Consider the following 21933-nt stretch of genomic DNA (forward strand, 5'->3'; position numbering starts at 1 on the left):
TCAGTGAAGAGTTATGTGACCCTGTGATAGTGCATCGAGGAGGACAGGTGATATACCCGAGTTCAATGTGATATTGTGATATTGCATTGAGAATGACACACCATCAGTGGAGAGTTATGTGACCCTGTGATAGTGCATCGAGGAGGACAGGTGATATACTCGAGTTCAATGTGATATTGCATTGAGAATGACACACCATCAGTGGAGAGTTATGTGACATCAATTGAAGAGTGCATTTATGAGGTTAGAGTATAGTATAATTGCTTAAGGCCCAATGTGGATGGATGATGGAGCAAACCCATATAAAATCCAGCATGTCTTGACCCTGACCCCAGTCCCAACTGAGCTCTAACCCCTAGTAAGGCTATAGGCCAAGAATAATGCATGCAGTATGGTCTAGGTCCTCCAACCTCTGTCTCTTATGCAGTGCCTTCAGAAAGTATTCACACCCTGTACCGATTCTCGTTGGTGGAAAGAGAGGAGGACCAAAATGCAGCGTGGTAAGTGTTTGTCATATTTAATTGAAAAACTGAACACTACACAAAAAAACAAACAAAGAGAAAACGAAACAGTTCTGCCAGGTGAACAGACACTAAACAGAAATTAAACAACCACAACCAAAATGGGGAAAACAGGCTACCTAAGTATGATTCTCAATCAGAGACAACGAACGACACCTGCCTCTGATTGAGAACCATACTAGGCCAAACACATCGAAATATAACAACATAGAAAACAGAACATAGACTACCCACCCCAACTCACGCCCTGACCAACCTAGCACAAAGACATAAAAAAAGGGACTAAGGTCAGAATATGACACCCCTTGATTTTTTCCCCACACTATGTTGTGTTAAAAAGTGGGATACAAATGTATTTAATTGTATTTTTTTACAACAACCTACACTAAGTAATGTCAAATTGGAAGAACAATTCAAACATGTTAAATTTGTATTAATAGAAAATAAAACACAAATATATCTTGATTAGATCATTTTTCAACCCCCTGAGTCAATATGCTAGAATCACCTTTGAGTCATTCTGGGTAAGTCTATAAGAGTTTGCACACCTGGATTGTACAATATTTGCTCATTATTTTTTTTAAAATTCCTTAACCACTGTCAAGTTGGTTGTTGATCATTGCTAGACAGACATTTTCAAGTTATGCCATAGATTTTCAAGTCGATTTAAGACAAAACTGTAACTAGGCCACACAGGAATATTCAATGTTGTCTTCGTAATCAAACTCCAGTGTATATTTGGTCTTGTGTATATTTGTCCTGATAAAATGTGAATTTGTCTCACAGTGTCTGTATGAAAGCAGACTGAACCAGGTTTTCAGCTACAATTTTTCTCTATTCCATTTCTTTTTATCCCCCAAATATTCCCTACTCCTTGCCGATGACGAGCATACTGATAACATGATGCAGCCACCACCATGCTTGAAAATGCGAAAATATGAAGCTTGGTACTCAGTGATGTGTTGTGTTGGATTTGCCCCAAACATAGCACTTCGTACTCAGGACAAAAAGTACATTTCCTTGCCACATTCTTTTTTAAAATTCTGTACAGGCTTCCTTATTTTCCCTCACTCATGAAGTTAGTATTGAGTCACTACAATGTTGATCAATTCCTCCGTTTTCTTCTAGCACAGCCATTAAACTCTGTAACTGTTTCAAAATCACCATTGGCCTCATGGTGAATTCCCTGAGTGGTTTCCTTCCTCTCTGGCAACTGAGTTAGGAAGAATGCCTGTATCTTTGTAGTGACTGCGTGTATTGGGACACCATCCGAAGCGTAATTAATAAGTTCACCATGCTCAAAGGGATATTATATGTCTGCTTTCTTTGTTGCCCATCTACCAATAGGTGCCCTTCTTTGCATTGGAAAACCTCCCAAGGTCAACCTCCCAAGGGCTTGTCATGCAAATGTTTATTCTTTAACTTATTTAGGCTTGAAAATAACAAAGGGGTTGAATAGTTATTGACTCAAGACATTTCAGCTTTTTTATTACATTTTGTAAAAATGTCTAAAATCATCATTCTAATTTGATAAGTATGGGGTATTGTGTGACACAATATCTCAATTTAATCAGGCTTAAATTTAGGCTGGAACACAACAAAATGTGGAAAAGGTCAAGGGGTGTAAATACTTTCTGAAGGCATTGTATATGCCTATTTACCCACCCTAACTCCCTCAATCAATAAAATTGATACATACATCATTTTATACCACCTTTTTCCCACCAATTTTGTGATATCCAATTGCGATCCAATTACGATCTTGTCTCATCGCTAAAACTCCCCAACGAGCTCGGGAGAGGTGAAGGTCGAGTCATGCCTCCTCCGAAACATGACTCCCCAAACCGCTCTTCTTAATACCCGCCCGCTTAACCCGGAACCCAGCAGCACCAATGTGTTCGGAGGAAACACTGTTCAACTAATGTCCGGAGTCAGCCTGCAGTGATTTACAGTAACCTGACCTAGACTCCAAAGAGCAAGCAGAAGCACAGTGGCATTGGGGAAATAAAAACATCCTACTGTGAATAACCTCACATACTGTAGATCCCTTAAATGAAAATCTGGATCCCAAAGCCAGTTTCACTGAGTTTCTTCATTCTTCCCCTCTAAATCAGGAACGGATTTAGACCTGGGACACCAGGTGGGTGCATTTAATTATCAGGTAGAACAAAAACCAGCAGACTCTGGACCTCGTAGGGTGAGACCGGAATACACCTGCTGTAGATGGATACCTCTGGCTGACACTAAGTCAAGTAGAAGGTTAATAATAATGCATAGGATTTGTATTTCTAAAAGTAAAAAACAAACACTTATTGACTTGTTTCAGGAAAGATGTCTTTGAGAAGAGTGGAGGTGATTTAAGCACAACCGAGCAAGGAAAAACAGTGAAAATGCTTTAAAGTCACTAATGTTAGTGAAAGGAATTTCCCTGTAACGATAACGAGGATGAGAAAAGACAAAAGAGTGAAGCTTAATTGACACAGACCATCCATTCACGTAATTGCAGTTATAGCAATAGTATCATCAATGGAAAACACTGGCGTGGTGACCTGAATCCCAAAAGACTAACATATTTGGGTCAACATATCCACTGTCAATGGATACATAACTCCAAAACCTAGCCTAGATAACAGTCCTCTCCTCCCACTGCCAAGATATATGATTTTGTACTGAATGGCAGGTATTAAAGGGGCTTTGGGAGATTGGTGTTATCGCCATGCTGTAAAGTTGTGCAGTGGACTATGACGTCTGTGACAGCCCTAGTGACACACAGACACCCAACTGCATTTACCTGTAACAGGAGTGTTTGCTCATTTTGGTAGTGTCAACATTAGCAGAGGAGTGGAGGGGTAGTCAGTGTATGTAACGCATGGTAATCCCACTGCTGTGTTTTGTAAGCAAATCATTATCAAGCCTATTAATAGCACACTGCGGGTTTCTCATTCTAACACAGCTTCTTGTAGAACAGTCTTTGTGTGCGTCCCAAATGGCACCATATTCCCTTTATAATGCACTGCTATGGGCCCTGGTCAAAAAAGTACGCTGTATAGGAAATGGGTATGATTTGGGACGCAGCCGTTCATTGTATAAGAACCCACTGATAACCCAATGAAACAAAAAAGTCATACATATTGACAATAAATCCACTTAAACATATACTGACTCCTACGAACAGGTTAAATTGACTCCATTTCTCCTTCTAGACAAGTCCTGCACTGTTTAATCACCCTGTATAAAACCAATAACAAAGTCATGCTAAATAAATTATTTTACAACTTAACTCGTACTAAAGGCACAAAATAATTGACAAATGTACAATACTTTCTGACCTACATTAACTCATTGTGAAGGTTTAGTTGTAGCAACACAATTGTAGATGAGTTGTGTTTCGACAGTGATGCTGCAGTGACACTGAGGTGATGGATGGACTTGACAGGCTCCAAGTACTTTCAACAGCCTCCACCTCTCCACCAACCAGACAGTCAACATAATGAGATTCCGGTTCCAACCTTTCACTCTGAGAGACAAAGTAGGGTTTTTACAAGAGAGTGGTGTCATCAACACTTGATTTATTGCTTGAACGTCACCATGCAGAGTACAGACTTTGACTACTTTCTATGGAGGCAGTGTTTGCATCCCAAATGGCACCCTATGTTTCCTGGTCAAAAGTAGTGCACTACATAGGAAAATAGCGTGCCATTTGCGACACATCCAGTCTCTCTTTCAGTGGGCTGGCTGGCTTTCTGATAACAATTGAGTGGTGAAAATGGTCTGTACGAAGCTCCAACATGCAGGAACCAACCCAGAGGCTGTTGCTTTTTCAAGAGAATAGAATACACGTTATGCTCCACTGGTTTTCCTTTGATAACCAAATTAACCTTAAATGAATTTGTAACAGGCTATTATTACTAATGTGCAACCGTTCTCCGTGTGAATGTTGCTAGCTGTAGCTGACTGTTTATCAGAATTGATGTAGAAAACGCCTCAGGAGATTGGATGTTTCGCTTTTCAGATTTATTCCCCCAACTTCGCTCGGGTATCTAAACCCAATTGTCTGATACAGGGTCATGGGATTGCTGTGCGGAAATAGCGGAGAAATTGAGCAATTACATACAGAACATTGATATCACCTAAAGTAGAATGGGTTCAGAGGTTTTAAGGTTTGGAGTTGCAGGTGAGTGAACCGTGAAACAACTGGGATTCCATCACTCATACATAGGTTTCTGACGAAAAACTAAAACAACAAACCCTCAGCTCCTCATAGAAAGGGTTTTACTCAACCTTCCATAAAGTGAAGTAAATATATCAACTGAGTTCAGTACTCTGTATAGTATTTAGTTGGTTTCTGATAAAACACACTATAATCAGTGATGACTGTCAAACAAGGTCAGACGATCCAACATGTCTGACAGATAGAGGTACAGGTAACTGCCAAAATAATGGAAACACTTGAGTAAATGAGGAAGACAAAGTATATTGAAAGCAGGTGCTTCTACACAGTTGTGGCTCTTAATTTAATTAAGCAATTAACATTCCATACTGCTTAGGGTCATGTATAAAAATGCTGGGCAGGTCATTATTTTGTCTACCATGTCTATGCACCCATAGGATGACGTTGCTTCCATCCACAGGGTACAAGTGGTCACTGAATGGTTTGATGAGCATGAAAGCAGTGCAAACCATATGCCATGGCTGGCTCAGTCACCAGATCTCAATTCAATGTAATACATATGGGAGTTTCTGGAGCGACAGCGTTTTCCACCACAATCAACAAAACACCAAATTATGGAATTTCTCAAGGAAGAATGGTGTCGCATCCCTCCAATAGAGTTCCAGACACTTGTAGGATCTATGCTAAGGTGCACTGAAGCTGTTCTGGCTCGTGGTGGCACAAGGCCCTATTAAGACACTTTATGTTGGTGTTTCCTTTATTTTTGCAGTTACCTGTAGATCAAGAAACAAATAATTGACAATTCAACATGAAGAAATAATACTGAGTGACTAACGCTCCCTCATTTCAACAGAGATCTGGCTTAGCTATAAAATGGGGGACACCAACTAACGCACGGAAATAGCAACATTTGCCAATGATTAACGGCACATGCTACTTCCATAGACTTTCAAGTTCCATCATTGTCTTAGGCAATACTCTAAAGGAGCATATACCGGTAGATGAATCCTATCTGTATTTGTCTATCTCTTCCCAAAATGACCTTCAGCTCAATAGGGGTAATGCCTTGTGACAGATTCACATCCTTCAACATCATTCCATCCAAGATCGCAGGCGGAGAGGCTGAATGTACACATGTCATCATCAAGCCCTGTGATGTAATCATGTCACAGACACAGGGAGGAGAGCTGCCCTCTGCCTGAAAGCACACACACACACACACACACCATTACAGACTGATTGTTTGTGTCTAAGTCTGTCAAGAGGGACAGAGTGTCGTTGTTTAATGCTAATATCCTTTCTAACCGAGACTGACCGACAACAAGGAGCCTTATCACAACTCTCTGCAGGAAGTGACTCCTCTGGAATTTGTCGATGGTGAGTGTGTGTATCCTTCTCCTCATCAAATGCCTTCATTCACCTGAAACCACCAGCAGTAGCAGCTACTGATGAGGTTCATTTTGTTATGTGGTTTATAACAGCTAGATGGCTATCCCAGAGACACAGAGAGAGAGACAGAGAGAGAGACACAGAGAGAGACACATAGAGAGAGATAGAGAGAGACAGAGAGAGAGAGACAGAGAGAGAGAGAGTGATAGGCAAGCAACTCCGATGGAGGTATGGAGCCGATAGTGGGAAGGAAGACATGACGTCTCTCAAATTGTGATACATAACAACAACAACCTGATAACATGATGCGGGTCGGGTACAACCTACCTAACATACTATTTCCACCTGTTAACAGACATATAAACTCAGATATATATGGACATAACAAATGGATGCGCACACATAATCAGAAGTACAGGTGGATCCTACAGCGTGAGCACCAGAAGCCGCCCACCAGTAGCCAGTTAGTGCTTTGACACACACACACTTGCACTCAGAGACGAGTCAATGTCTACCCACGCTGACGCATGAAACAAGACAAACTCACCGCAAAAACAGTATCAGTATGGCATTCTGGTTGATTCACTCTTCCTTGAACCTACATTCTGATTACAGCCGCAAATACCTTAGCCTACCTCCTCTTTCTCCTTACAAGCCCAGCTTGCTGTACCAAGAAGAGCATTCAAGCCTATGATGCATCCATCCACACCTACACACTGACCCCCCATAGAGCTTCCTCACCTGGGCCAGGCCTGGCGCAGACCAGGTGAGGTATAGCAGAGGTGGTATGGGATATCCTTGTGTATTTAACAATGTCACAAGGATACATTATTTTAAGCTTTGTCATTGTTAAAATAGGCCTACAAATTTTCTCTACAAAATGAACACTCACACAAGTGGTAGGACACTAACGTCCATTCAGATATTCAGCAATTCTAATAACCGTGCCCATCCCTAGTTCGGAGTGGCTCACCATTCTCAAACCAGATCCCGCATGATTGTGGAAGGCTGGAATATGTCACCAGTTCCCCTCCTTCTCCGTCCAGTGACACAAACAGACCTTCCTCCCTGAACGATGACCAGTTCATCCAAAACAGCCTCTCTGGTTGGTAGCCACACGGCAAGCGGCACTGCAAGCCAAACGGGAGGAAAAATAAGAAGCTTTCTCCTCCTCTCTTCTTTCAAAGTAATCCTCCACAGGTCTCAGTGCTGCTGACGCTGTTCAGTCCGCTCGATTCAGCCGCGGTAAATGATATGGGGGCAGGAGGCAGATATGGCTGGGTGACAGGAGGAGTGAGAGGAGGAAGAGGAAGAGGGGAAGGAGGTGGAGGAGGAAGGCACCCAGGCAGCAGTCACTGTGTCACTAGGGAAGGAGAAAGGGACACCGAGGTGACATTCCCTCGGATGGCTTCATGACAGTTGGCCAGCTATCTCTTTCCAAAAAAAGAAGACCTTTCCTAAGCAGCAGAGGCGAAGACGGACCATTAGATGGATTGCGAGCTCATTCGTGTCCGTGACTAGCGCTTAGAGGTGTTATGTATGGTTGTGAGCGGCGCTGATAGTTCCATGGTAGCAGGGAGCCCAGGTCTCCTCTCTACACCAGCAGATGAATGGCGCAGTGCTGCTGTTGTCATGACAACCACCAGGGAGGACAGGGAGGGAGGAGGAGGGTATGGATAGATGGAAAGAGAGAAAAAAATGTAATAAAAGAGGAGAAGGGAGTGAGGGAGGGTCGTATTAAAGGGACCCTTTCACAGTTTATAGTGGTGAGAAGCTTTGGGGACAGATCTGGGTAAAAACAAAAGCAGGATCATCTGCAGGGAGATAGGGTCTCTCTGTGAAAATATTACTCAACCTCCTCTTGGGCCCGAGCCTCCCTGCACCCGCCTGTCTGTCCTTGTCTTACCCTTGAAACTCATGGCCCTTCAACCGCAGCCATTTTTATAGATATTCTCTATTTCCTCCTTCTTCTCATGCATCCTTTGTCTCAGTTACTTCCTTCCTTTCTCCCTCTCTGGCTGGTGTGATTACATGGGATTGAAATAGATTAAATTATGGGATGGGGATGCTCTGATGTTGGCGTAAAGATGTGCAGGAAACTTAGACCGATATGTTGATTGGATCTGGTCCTCCGTGACAGTAAACATTTTGTGATTTCAATTCTAGTTGTGTCGCTTTCTCCCCCTAGCCTTCTCTATCTGTCTCCCCCTACCCTTCTCTCTCTCTGTCTCTCAATAAGCCATAATCATTATTATGTTTTCTGTTCTCGTCAGATGTAGCAGCAAAGTTCTAAAAGAGAATTGGAAAGCGAAATTCAGAACCTTTACTGAAAATGTGTATTTTGTATTTAATATAGATCCCCATTAGCTGCTGCCAAGGCATCAGCTACTCTTCCTGGGGTCCGGCAAAATTAATGCAGTTATACAATTTAAAAAACATTACAATATATTCAGAACAGATTTCACACCACACTGAGTGCCCTCGGGCCCCTAATCCACTATCACATACAGTGGGGAGAACAAGTATTTGATACACTGCTGATTTCGCAGGTTTTCCTACTTACAAAGCATGTAGAGGTCTGTCATTTTTATCATGGGTACACTTCAACTGTGAGAGACGGAATCTAAAACAAAAATCCAGAAAATCACATTGTATGATTTTTAAGTAATTAATTTGCATTTTATTGCATGACATAAGTATTTGATACATCAGAAAAGCAGAATTTAATATTTGGAACAGAAACCTTTGTTTGCAATTACAGAGATCATACGTTTCCTGTAGTTCTTGACCATGTTTGCACACACTGCAGCAGGGATTTTGGCCCACTCCTCCATACAGACCTTCTCCAGAACCTTCAGGTTTCGGGGCTGTCACTGGGCAACAAAGACTTTCAGCTCCCTCCAAAGATTTTCTATTGGGTTCAGGTCTGGAGACTGGCTAGGCCACTCCAGGACCTTGAGATGCTTCTTACGGAGCCACTCCTTAGTTGCCCTGGCTGTGTGTTTCAGGTCGTTGTCATGCTGGAAGACCCAGCCACGACCCATCTTCAATGCTCTTACTAAGGGAAGGAGGTTGTTGGCCAAGATCTCGCGATACATGGCCCCATCCATCCTCCCCTCAATACAGTGCAGCCGTCCTGTCCCCTTAGCAGAAATGCATCCCCAAAGAATGATGTTTCCACCTCCATGCTTCATGGTTGGGATGGTGTTCTTGGGGTTGTACTCATCCTTCTTCTTTCCCCAAACACGGCGAGTGGAGTTTAGACTAAAAATCTCTATTTTTGCCTCATCAGACCACATGACCTTCTCCCATTCCTCCCCTGGATCATCCAGATGGTCATTGGCAAACCTCAGACGGGCCTGGACATGCACTGGCTTGAGCAGGGGGACCTTGTGCGCGCTGCAGGATTTTAATCCATGACGGCGTAATGTGTTACTAATGGTTTTCTTTGAGACTGTTGTCCCAGCTCTCTTCAGGTCATTGACCAGGTCCTGCCGTGTAGTTCTGGGCTGATCCCTTACCTTCCTCATGATCATTGATGCCCCACGAGGTGAGATCTTGCATGGAGCCCCAGACCGAGTGTGATTGAACGTCATCTTGAACTTCTTCCATTTTCTAATAATTGCGCAAACAGTTGTTGCCTTCTCACCAAACTGCTTGCCTATTGTCCTGTAGCCCATCCCAGCCTTGTGCAGGTCTACAATTTTATCCCTGATGTCCTTACACAGCTATCCGGTCTTGGCCATTGTGGAGAGGTTGGAGTCTGTTTGATCGAGTGTGTGGACAGGTGTCTTTTATACAGGTAACGAGTTCATCACGAATGATTTAATATTCAAACATTTAAATTGAACAACAATTCCATCGGAATCCAATAACTCTGATGTGTAGACTTTCCACTGTAGAATTTATGTCATCTTATCATTGATGAGAATGTCTCAGATGACAACCGAACTGACATCATATTCATTAAGTACCACCGCATATGTTCAATTGGTCGGATTACCAGAATATAGTTAATTTCCCCCCACCTTCTGATGTTCCCAGAATCTCTATGTTAACCAAAGGGGTTTGCGAATGTAACATCAGTATGGTAGAGAGAGGAAAAAGAGGGAAAGAGGTATTTATGTCTGTCATAAACCTATCCCCAGGCCAACGTCATGACACCAGACTCTAGCATATTGTATTGAGCTGTAATTCTACCCTTACCATGACAATGGGTTGAGATCGTATTTTCTAAAGTGGACAGAAGGGGTTCTGAAGGGGCAGCCGGCAGGAAGCTCCTTAGCTGTAAATATATATATTTTTTAACTAATTCTAGGAATGTCACATTTTGCTATGAATTCTTCAAATGACATAAAAACACCTTCTTTATAAAGGTCTCAAACTTTCCTTAAACACTTGCTGGAAACCCAGATCAGCTCTCCCAGGAGTGAAACTGTGGTTTACCCAGATAGGACTAAAACATGACAAAGAATGCGTTTCATCAAGGAACTTCCACACCTCATACCAAACGTTGATCATATTAAAAACATGTTTTTTTGTGTGTCTTGATATCAGCTGAGTAAATGTAGAGGCTAACAGGGGGACAACTGAAGACATTTCAATCTTCATCCACGAAGAGAGAGACTTGGAGGTAAAATAGTACATAGCAGTGCGAAGCTGAGCTGCCCAGTAGTACCACTAGATATCAGGAAAATGGAGCCCTCCTCTATCATACGGTAGGTACAATAAGGACAAGCGAACTCTGGGACGTCTGTTATTCCAGATACATATAGTGAACATCTTGTTAAGCCTTGTAAAGAGGGATGGTGGCTGCGACAAGGGAATGTTCTGAACTAGATACAACAGTTTTGGGAGGACATTCATTTTCAGAATGTTAATCCGGACAATTAAAGATATAGGTAAAGATGACCATCATCTACCTGAATCTACGACAGGGTCATAGTTAGTTGAGACTATGCAGTCAATCTCTGGCATAATACGAATGCGGAGATACATAAAGCATTCCGTTGCATTCAAAAAACAAGTCAGAGGTGTAGGTCTATGCCTTTCCTCCTCTAGCATCATAACTGAGGATTTTATATGATTTATTTTGTATCCCGAGGACACACCAACCTCTTTGATTAGGTCCAGAAATGCGGGTATGGAATTGCACAAGTCTGTAAGAAACAAAATGACCGTCTGCAGTGAGCCAGAATATAAGATCACCGTGATCTAGTCTCCTATAGGACTACATAGAACAAACCCTCACCAGGATGTTCCAGTGTGTAAAAAGAAAAGTTTCCTGGTACATAAAGTTATAATAAGGCGAGGCCTACTAGTAAACTGGCGCTGTTATTATAGTTCAATAGACAGTGCTACTATGTTACTAGATCAATTATAACAAGTTGAACTGGCTCAAACTTTAAATACCTGTTTAGACAAAACCATGAGGTGCATTTTTATCTTTGAAAAAATAAGAATGAATTCTACTGCTTACATGAGTTACTTGATATGAAATAGAGTTTCATGTAGTCGTGGCTCTATGTTTTACTGTGCGCCTCCCATAGTTTGTTCTGGACTTGGGGACTGTGACGAGACCTCTGGTGGTATGTCTTGTGGGGTATGCATGGGTGTCTGAGCTGTGTGCTAGTCGATTAAACAGACAGCTCGGTGCTTTCAACATGTCAATACCTCTCACAAATACAAGTAAACGCTCCACACCGCGTGGCCGCGGCCACCCTGATCTGGTGGTCCCAGCGCGCACGACCCACTTGGAGTTCCAGGTCTCCGGTAGCCTCTGGAACTGCCGATCTGCGGCCAACAAGGCAGAGTTCATCTCAGCCTATGCCTCCCTCCAGTCCCTCGACTTCTTGGCACTGACGGAAACATGGATCACCACAGACAACACTGCTACTCCTACTGCTCTCTCTTCGTCCGCCAGCGTGTTCTCGCACACCCCGAGAGCTTCTGGTCAGCGGGGTGGTGGCACCGGGATCCTCATCTCTCCCAAGTGGTCATTCTCTCTTTCTCCCCTTACCCATCTGTCTATCGCCTCCTTTGAATTCCATGCTGTCACAGTTACCAGCCCTTTCAAGCTTAACATCCTTATCATTTATCGCCCTCCAGGTTCCCTCGGAGAGTTCATCAATGAGCTTGATGCCTTGATAAGCTCCTTTCCTGAGGACGGCTCACCTCTCACAGTTCTGGGCGACTTTAACCTCCCCACGTCTACCTTTGACTCATTCCTCTCTGCCTCCTTTCCACTCCTCTCCTCTTTTGACCTCACCCTCTCACCTTCCCCCCTACTCACAAGGCAGGCAATACGCTCGACCTCATCTTTACTAGATGCTGTTCTTCCACTAACCTCATTGCAACTCCCCTCCAAGTCTCCGACCACTACCTTGTATCCTTTTCCCTCTCGCTCTCATCCAACACCTCCCACACTGCCCCTACTCGGATGGTATCGCGCCGTCCCAACCTTCGCTCTCTCTCCCCCGCTACTCTCTCCTCTTCCATCCTATCATCTCTTCCCTCTGCTCAAACCTTCTCCAACCTATCTCCTGATTCTGCCTCCTCAACCCTCCTCTCCTTCCTTTCTGCATCCTTTGACTCTCTATGTCCCCTATCCTCCAGGCCGGCTCGGTCCTCCCCTCCCGCTCCGTGGCTCGACGACTCATTGCGAGCTCACAGAACAGGGCTCCGGGCCGGCGAGCGGAAATGGAGGAAAACTCGCCTCCCTGCGGACCTGGCATCCTTTCACTCCCTCCTCTCTACATTTTCCTCCTCTGTCTCTGCTGCTAAAGCCATTTTCTACCACTCTAAATTCCAAGCATCTGCCTCTAACCCTAGGAAGCTCTTTGCCACCTTCTCCTCCCTCCTGAATCCCCCCCTCCTCCCTCTCTGCAGATGACTTCGTCAACCATTTTGAAAAGAAGGTCGACGACATCCGATCCTCGTTTGCTAAGTCAAACGACACCGCTGGTTCTGCTCACACTGCCCTACCCTGTGCTCTGACCTCTTTCTCCCCTCTCTCTCCAGATGAAATCTCGCGTCTTGTGACGGCCGGCCGCCCAACAACCTGCCCGCTTGACCCTATCCCCTCCTCTCTTCTCCAGACCATTTCCGGAGACCTTCTCCCTTACCTCACCTCGCTCATCAACTCATCCCTGACCGCTGGCTACGTCCCTTCCGTCTTCAAGAGAGCAAGAGTTGCACCCCTTCTGAAAAAACCTACACTCGATCCCTCCGATGTCAACAACTACAGACCAGTATCCCTTCTTTCTTTTCTCTCCAAAACTCTTGAACGTGCCGTCCTTGGCCAGCTCTCCCGCTATCTCTCTCAGAATGACCTTGATCCAAATCAGTCAGGTTTCAAGACTAGTCATTCAACTGAGACTGCTCTTCTCTGTATCACGGAGGCGCTCCGCACTGCTAAAGCTAACTCTCTCTCCTCTGCTCTCATCCTTCTAGACCTATCGGCTGCCTTCGATACTGTGAACCATCAGATCCTCCTCTCCACCCTCTCCGAGTTGGGCATCTCCGCGCGGCCCACGCTTGGATTGCGTCCTACCTGACAGGTCGCTCCTACCAGGTGGCGTGGCGAGAATCTGTCTCCTCACCACGCGCTCTCACCACTGGTGTCCCCCAGGGCTCTGTTCTAGGCCCTCTCCTATTCTCGCTATACACCAAGTCACTTGGCTCTGTCATAACCTCACATGGTCTCTCCTATCATTGCTATGCAGACGACACACAATTAATCTTCTCCTTTCCCCCTTCTGATGACCAGGTGGCGAATCGCATCTCTGCATGTCTGGCAGACATATCAGTGTGGATGACGGATCACCACCTCAAGCTGAACCTCTGCAAGACGGAGCTGCTCTTCCTCCCGGGGAAGGACTGCCCGTTCCATGATCTCGCCATCACGGTTGACAACTCCATTGTGTCCTCCTCCCAGAGCGCTAAGAACCTTGGCGTGATCCTGGACAACACCCTGTCGTTCTCAACTAACATCAAGGCGGTGGCCTGTTCCTGTAGGTTCATGCTCTACAACATCCGCAGAGTACGACCCTGCCTCACACAGGAAGCGGCGCAGGTCCTTATCCAGGCACTTGTCATCTCCCGTCTGGATTACTGCAACTCGCTGTTGGCTGGGCTCCCTGCCTGTGCCATTAAACCCCTACAACTCATCCAGAACGCCGCAGCCCGTCTGGTGTTCAACCTTCCCAAGTTCTCTCACGTCACCCCGCTCCTCCGCTCTCTCCACTGGCTTCCAGTTGAAGCTCGCATCCGCTACAAGACCATGGTGCTTGCCTACGGAGCTGTGAGGGGAACGGCACCTCAGTACCTCCAGGCTCTGATCAGGCCCTACACCCAAACAAGGGCACTGCGTTCATCCACCTCTGGCCTGCTCGCCTCCCTACCACTGAGGAAGTACAGTTCCCGCTCAGCCCAGTCAAAACTGTTCGCTGCTCTGGCCCCCCAATGGTGGAACAAACTCCCTCACGACGCCAGGACAGCGGAGTCAATCACCACCTTCCGGAGACACCTGAAACCCCACCTCTTTAAGGAATACCTAGGATAGGATACGTAATCCTTCTCACCCCCCCCCCTTTAAGATTTAGATGCACTATTGTAAAGTGACTGTTCCACTGGATGTCATAAGGTGAATGCACCAATTTATAAGTCGCTCTGGATAAGAGCGTCTGCTAAATGACTTAAATGTAAATGTAAGTAGTGATGAAGTCAATTTTTCCTCCACTTTGAGCCAGGAGAGATTGACATGCATATTATTCATGTTAGCTCTCTGTGTATATCGAAGGGCCAGCGGTGCTACTTAAGAATGTTCAAGTTTCATCTTAAACATAAGACATCTTCATCTTAAACATAAGACAAACTGTCTTAAACATAAAAAACAACTAGCAGACCAAAACATTTAGCTAAGCAGGCTAATTTATCATCTGTAAAACTCATAGACCTATTATATCTAGCTGGTCCCAGCTAAATCTGGAATATGACTAGCAGACAGTGACTTGCTCTGTAACGGCGTTCGTCTGTTGAAAGAAGAGAGTCGGACCGAAATGCAGCATGTTGGTTACTCATGACTTTAATGAATGAAAACGCGGTACATGAAATAACTGAAACTAAATACAAAAAACAACAGAACGGAACGTGAAACTAATTACAGCCTATCTGGTGACTACAACACAAAGACAGGTACAATCACCCACGAAATACAAAGCGAAACTCAGGCTGCCTAAATACGGTTCCCAATCAGAGACAACGATAAGCACCTGACTCTAATTGAGAATCGCCTCAGGCAGCCAAGCCTAACAACACCCCTAATCAGCCGCGATCCCAAATAATACAAACCCCAATACGAAACACAACATATAAACCCATGTCACACCCTGGCCTACCCAAACATATAACAAAACACAAAATACAATGACCAAGGCGTGACATGCTCGTCTATTTACAACCACCAAGTTATCTTGGTAATCTGGTGGCCAATAAAAGCTCCCTTGTCTACGAATAAAAAATATAAAATTCAGTTTGTTTGCTATGCATAGTCTATCTGCACCTCAATAGACTTCCATCTTGCAGTCATTTATATTTTGGTATTCCAAAACACAAACAAATCAAAATCACAAAAAAATATATTTGTCACATGCTCCAAATACAACATAGACCCTACTGTGAAGTGCTTACTTAGGAGTCAGTATTGACCTACCCTTTGAGCTTACTGAAGTAGACACAGTGGATGGCATGATCTGAAAACCACAGGTTTATTAGATTGATATCTGCTAAACGATAACCACCAAGTGTGTTTGACTTGATTGGCACCCTTTATGAAGCAATACTATTAATCAGAGCCATATAGTTTAAAACAAAAGTATTGCACTATATATGGATGAAGGTGCCAATCCAGACGCATGCACTCATTTCCTCAGTCAGTATTGATGCGTTCAGGTCCACTGGTTGTTATGACATTATATTTTTCCTTTTCAATTACCTCAATCATTTAGCCTTTTCTGCATTTTTTTACAACTGTGAAAGGTCAGAGGATCTGAAAATGTCATATTTCCATTTGACGGAACAAATGACTGTACGTGTCCGGGACAGAGGGGAGAGGGGGAAGGGTTATAGTGGGACACGCAGATTGTGCATAAACATGCATAAAGATGGCAGAATTCAGATCTGACGTTATTATTTTAGCACTATCCACTGAGGTTTTAAACTATGGCGCACGTATGGTTCAATGTGCCAATAAATCAGTACAATCTACTTTTTCGGGTTTTAAAATTGCCGACATCTTGAAGCTAAAATACGGATTATGTGTACTCTGCTAATGACCATACAAAAAAAGAGTAATGGAGTGCAATGTACAATACGGCGAACTAAGCAAAACAAGGAATTTGTGGTAAGCGCATGGGGGTAAGTGCATCTTTATGCACCTCCACTATTGGAGAAGTATGGGCCCTGGGAGCTGAGCCGAGTGTGTAAAGAGATTTGGAGAGGAGGAGGAGATTGAAATGTATAAATGTCAGTCTTCATCTCAGCATTAGCCACACAGAGATGATTATATTTTTCCAACACTCCTAGGCCCAAGCTAGGCCTGCAGTACAGCACAATACAGTAATTTAACACATGCTTTACCTTACCACACACTTCTACACTGGGCTCAATGTACAGCATGGGTGGATTTCCCAAAGCTTAAACACACTCCTGTACAATAATATATCTTTAAACGTAAAACTGCAATGCAATACAATACAGTGGAGGCAGGGTGAGTAGAACAGACAATTGAATTCAGATACACTAATAATAGCATTATAATTGCAGTGAGGGTGGGAGAGCAGTGAGGTTTGAAGGGCAAATGCACAAATGTTCCATCTTACGTGGAAATCCATGTTAAAGTAAAAAGGAAACGGTAATCAACACTAATCGTTTTGATCTCTAGCTGTTATAAATTAGGGGGAAGCAGTCAGATGCAAAAAGAGAGATGTTGAAATAATGCCTTTAAACGTTTCACAGTCGAGTAATCAGCTTGTTGTGGCTCTACAGTGCATCCCAAATTGGAAACCTATTCCCTATAAAGTGCATTACTTTAGACCAGAGCACTATAGGAAATAGGGTGCCATTTGGGATGCAACAAACATCTCAATAGAGACAGACAGACACTTCAGCTTATTAACCAACAAACAGCCAGACAGACACTTCAAATCAAATCAAAATGTATTAGTCACATAAGCTGAATAAATAGGTGTAAACCTTACAGTGAAAAGCTTACTTACGAGGCCCTAACCAATAATGCAGTTTACATTTTTTAAATAATAATAATAAATAAATACGGATAAGAATAAGAAATAAAAGTAACAAATAATTCAAGAGCAGCAGTAAAATAACAATAGCGAGTCTATATACAGTGGCGTACTGGTGCAGAGTCAATGTGTGGGGGCACCGGTTAGTTGAGGTAATATGTACATGTGGGTAGAGTTATTAAAGTGACTATGCATAGATGATAACAACAGAGAGTAGCAGCGGTGTAGAAGAGGGAGGACAATGCAAAGAGTCTGGGTAGCCATTTGACTAGGTGTTCAGGAGTCTTATGGATTGGGGGTAGAAGCTGTTTAGAAGCCTCTTGGACCTAGACTTGGCGCTCCGGTACCGCTTGCCGTGTGGTAGCAGTGTTGTAGCAGTCAATTACTATGGTGGCTGGAGTCTTTGGCAATTTTTACAGCCTTCCTCTGACACCGCCTGGTATAGAGGTCCTGGATGGCAGGGAGCTTGGCCCCAGTGATGTACTGGGCCGTTCGAAATACCCCCTGTAGTGCCTTGCTGTCGGAGGCTTGGCAGTTGCCATACCAGGCAGTGATGCAACCAGTCATGCTCTCGATGTTGCAGCTGTAGACACTTTTGAGGATCTGAGGACCCATGCCAGATCTTTTCAGTCTCCTGAGGGGGACTAGGTTTTGTCATGCCCTCTTCACGACTGTCTTGGTGTACTTGGACCATGTTAGTTTGTTGATGATGTGGACACCAAGGAACTTGAAGCTCTCAACCTGCTCCACTGCAGCCTACCACCGTTGTGTCATCGGCAAACTTAATGATGGTGTTGGTGTAGTGCCTGGCCGTGCAGTCATGAGTGAACAGGGAGTACAGGAGGGGAGTGAGCATGCACCCCTGAAGGGCCCCTGTGGTGAGGATCAGTGTGGCGGACATGTTGTTACCTACCCTTACCACCTGGGTTTGGCCCATCAGGAAGTTCAGGATCCAGATGCAGAGGGAGGTGTGTAGTCCCAGGGTCCTTATCTTATTGATGAGCTTTGAGGGCACTGCTTTGAGGTGTTGAATGCTGAGCTGTAGTCAATGAATAGCATTCTCACATAGGTGTTCCTTTTGTCCTGGTGGGAAAGGGCAGTGTGGAGTGCAATAGAGATTGCTTCATCTGTGGATCTGTTGGGGTGGTTTGCAAATTGGAGTGTGTCTAGGATTTCTGGGATAATGGTGTTGATGTGAGCCATGACCAGCCTTTCAAAGCAGTTCATGGCTACAGATGTGAGTGCTACGGGTCGGTAGTCATATAGGCAGGTTACCTTAGTGTTCTTGGGCACAGGGATATGGTGGTCTGCTTAAAACATGTTGGTATTACATACTTGGACAAGGAGAGGTTGAAAATATCAGTGAAGACACTTGCCAGTTGGTCAGAGCATGCTCGCAGTACACATCCTGGTAATCCGTCTGGCCCAGCGACCTTGCGAATGTTGACCTGTTTAAAGGTCTTACTCCCATCGGCTGCGGAGAGTGTGATCACACAATCTTCCGGAACAGCTGGTGCTCTCATGCATGTTCCAGTGCCATTTGCCTTGAAGCGAGCATTAAAGTAGTTTAGCTCATCTGGTAGGATCGTGTCACTGGGCAGCTCTCGGCTGTGCTTCCCTTTGTAGTCAGTAATGGTTTGCAAGCCCTGCCACACCCGACGTGCGTCAGAGCCGATGTAGTACGATTGGATCTTAGTCCTGTATTGACGCTTTGCCTGTTTGATGGATCGTCGGAGGGCATAGTGGGATTTCTTATAAGCTTCCTGGGTTAAAGTCCCGCTCCTTGAAAGCGGCAGCTCAGTGCGGATGTTGCCTGGCTTTTGGTTGGGGTATGTACGTACAGTCACTGTGGGGACGACGTCATCGATGCACTTATTGATGAATCTGATGTGGTGTACTCCTCAATGCCATCGGAGGAATCCCAGGACATATTCCAGTCTGTGCTAGCAAAACAGTCCTGTAGCTTAGCATCTGCTTCATCTGACCACGTTTTTATTGATCTAGTCACGGGTGCTTCCTGCTTTGATTTTTGCTTGTAAGCAGGAATCTGGAAAATAGAATTTTGGTCAGATTTGCCAAATGGAGGGCGAGGGAGAGCGCTGTGTGTGGAGTAAAGGTGGTCCAGAGTTTTTTCCCCCTCTGGTTGCACATTTAACAGAAATTTGGAAAACGGATTTAAGTGTCCCTGCATTAAAGTCCCCAGCTACTAGGAGCACCACTTCTGGTTGAACGTTTTCTTGTCGCTTATGGCAGAATACAGCTCATCCAATGCTGTCTTAATGCCAGCCTCTGACTGTGGTGGTATGGAAACAGCTACGAAAAATACAGATGAAATCTCTCTAGGTAGATAGTGTGGTCTACAGCTTATCATGAGATACTCTACCTCAGGCGAGCAATAGCTTGAGACTTCCTTAGATATCTTGCACCAGCTGTTATTTACAAAAATACATAGCCCGCCGCCCCATGTCTTACCAGACGTCGCTGTTCTATCCTGCAGGTCCAGAGTATAACCAATCACCTGTATGTTTATGGTATCTTCGTTCAGCCACAACTCCGTGAAGCATAATATATTACAGTTTTGAATGTCCCGTTGGTAGTTTAATCTTACGTGTCGCATCGGTCATCTATTTTATTCTCCAAAGATTGCACGGGCCTGTTCCCGAGAAAGCAGTATGTCGTTCGCATCAGGCTCGTCAGACTCGCTAATGGATAAAAAGGATTCTGCCAGTCCATGGTGAGTAGTCCTGACATCCAGAAGTTATTTTCGGTCATAAGAGATGGTACTGGAAAAATTATGTACAATATAAGTTAAAAAAAACAAGTTACAAAAAATGCAAATGAACAAACTAAAAAACACAATCGGTTGGGAACATGTAAAATGTCTGCCTTCTTCTCAGGTGCCATTATTACTTATTAACCAACAAACAGCCAGACAGACACTTCAGCTTATTAACCAACAAACAGCCAGACAGACACTTCAGCTTATTAACCAACAAACAGCCAGACAGACACTTCAGCTTATTAACCAACAAACAGCCAGACAGACACTTCAGTTTTTTAACCAACAAACTGTCAGTCAGTGATTACAAGTCATAAACCAGACTAATATATCACTGAGCGTGTGTATCGACTATTGTTAAAAAGGTCTCCTGGACAACTGCACTACACTAATTTAAGCCAGAAAACTCAGTAGGATATGAGCATGTCTTCTTGGGCATTTCATGTGTATTGCAAGTGTTATCCATTTCATGTGTACTGCAAGTGTTATCCATTTCATGTGTATTGCAAGTGTTATCCATTTCATGTGTACTGCATGTGTTATCCATTTCATGTGTACTGCATGTGTTATCCATTTCATGTGTACTGCATGTGTTATCCATTTCATGTGTATTGCAAGTGTTATCCATTTCATGTGTACTGCATGTGTTATCCATTTCATGTGTACTGCAAGTGTTATCCATTTAATGGGTACTGCATGTGTTATCCATTTCATGTGTATGGCAAGTGTTATCCATTTCATGTGTACTGCATGTGTTATCCATTTCATGTGTATTGCAAGTGTTATCCATTTCATGTGTACTGCATGTGTTATCCATTTCATGTGTACTGCATGTGTTATCCATTTCATGTGTATTGCAAGTGTTATCCATTTCATGTGTACTGCATGTGTTATCCATTTCATGTGTACTGCATGTGTTATCCATTTCATGTGTACTGCATGTGTTATCCATTTAATGTGTATTGCAAGTGTTATCCATTTCATGTGTACTGCATGTGTTATCCATTTCATGTGTATTGCAAGTGTTATCCATTTCATGTGTATTGCAAGTGTTATCCATTTCATGTGTATTGCATGTGTTATCCATTTAATGTGTATTGCAAGTGTTATCCATTTCATGTGTACTGCATGTGTTATCCATTTCATGTGTATTGCATGTGTTATCCATTTCATGTGTATTGCAAGTGTTATCCATTTCATGTGTACTGCATGTGTTATCCATTTCATGTGTATTGCATGTGTTATCCATTTAATGTGTATTGCAAGTGTTATCCATTTCATGTGTACTGCATGTGTTATCCATTTCATGTGTATTGCATGTGTTATCCATTTCATGTGTATTGCAAGTGTTATCCATTTCATGTGTATTGCAAGTGTTATCCATTTCATGTGTACTGCATGTGTTATCCATTTCATGTGTACTGCATGTGTTATCCATTTCATGTGTATTGCAAGTGTTATCCATTTCATGTGTACTGCATGTGTTATCCATTTCATGTGTACTGCATGTGTTATCCATTTCATGTGTACTGCATGTGTTATCCATTTAATGTGTATTGCAAGTGTTATCCATTTCATGTGTACTGCATGTGTTATCCATTTCATGTGTATTGCAAGTGTTATCCATTTCATGTGTATTGCAAGTGTTATCCATTTCATGTGTATTGCATGTGTTATCCATTTAATGTGTATTGCAAGTGTTATCCATTTCATGTGTACTGCATGTGTTATCCATTTCATGTGTATTGCATGTGTTATCCATTTCATGTG

General features: G+C 43.7%; 1 protein-coding gene across 10 annotated transcripts in view; it reads right to left on the minus strand.

Moving 5' to 3' along the window:
• tanc2b (tetratricopeptide repeat, ankyrin repeat and coiled-coil containing 2b) overlaps positions 1 to 21933 on the minus strand; it is a 258109-nt gene that overhangs the window by 76455 nt on the left and 159721 nt on the right. Inside the window, exon 1 of one of the 10 annotated variants that reach the window (XM_046357228.1) lies at positions 7055 to 7644. The exons of 8 other annotated variants lie outside the window; for them this stretch is intronic. In XM_046357228.1, the coding sequence (XP_046213184.1) occupies positions 7055 to 7169 (115 nt within the window). In that variant the 5' untranslated portion in view covers positions 7170 to 7644. Of the gene's footprint in view, positions 1 to 7054; positions 7645 to 21933 lie in introns of those variants that run through there. One more of the 10 variants, XM_046357230.1, reaches the window with a different exon arrangement.

This window comes from Oncorhynchus gorbuscha, linkage group LG07 (assembly GCF_021184085.1).
Source record: "Oncorhynchus gorbuscha isolate QuinsamMale2020 ecotype Even-year linkage group LG07, OgorEven_v1.0, whole genome shotgun sequence".
Taxonomy (NCBI): Eukaryota; Metazoa; Chordata; class Actinopteri; order Salmoniformes; family Salmonidae; genus Oncorhynchus; species Oncorhynchus gorbuscha.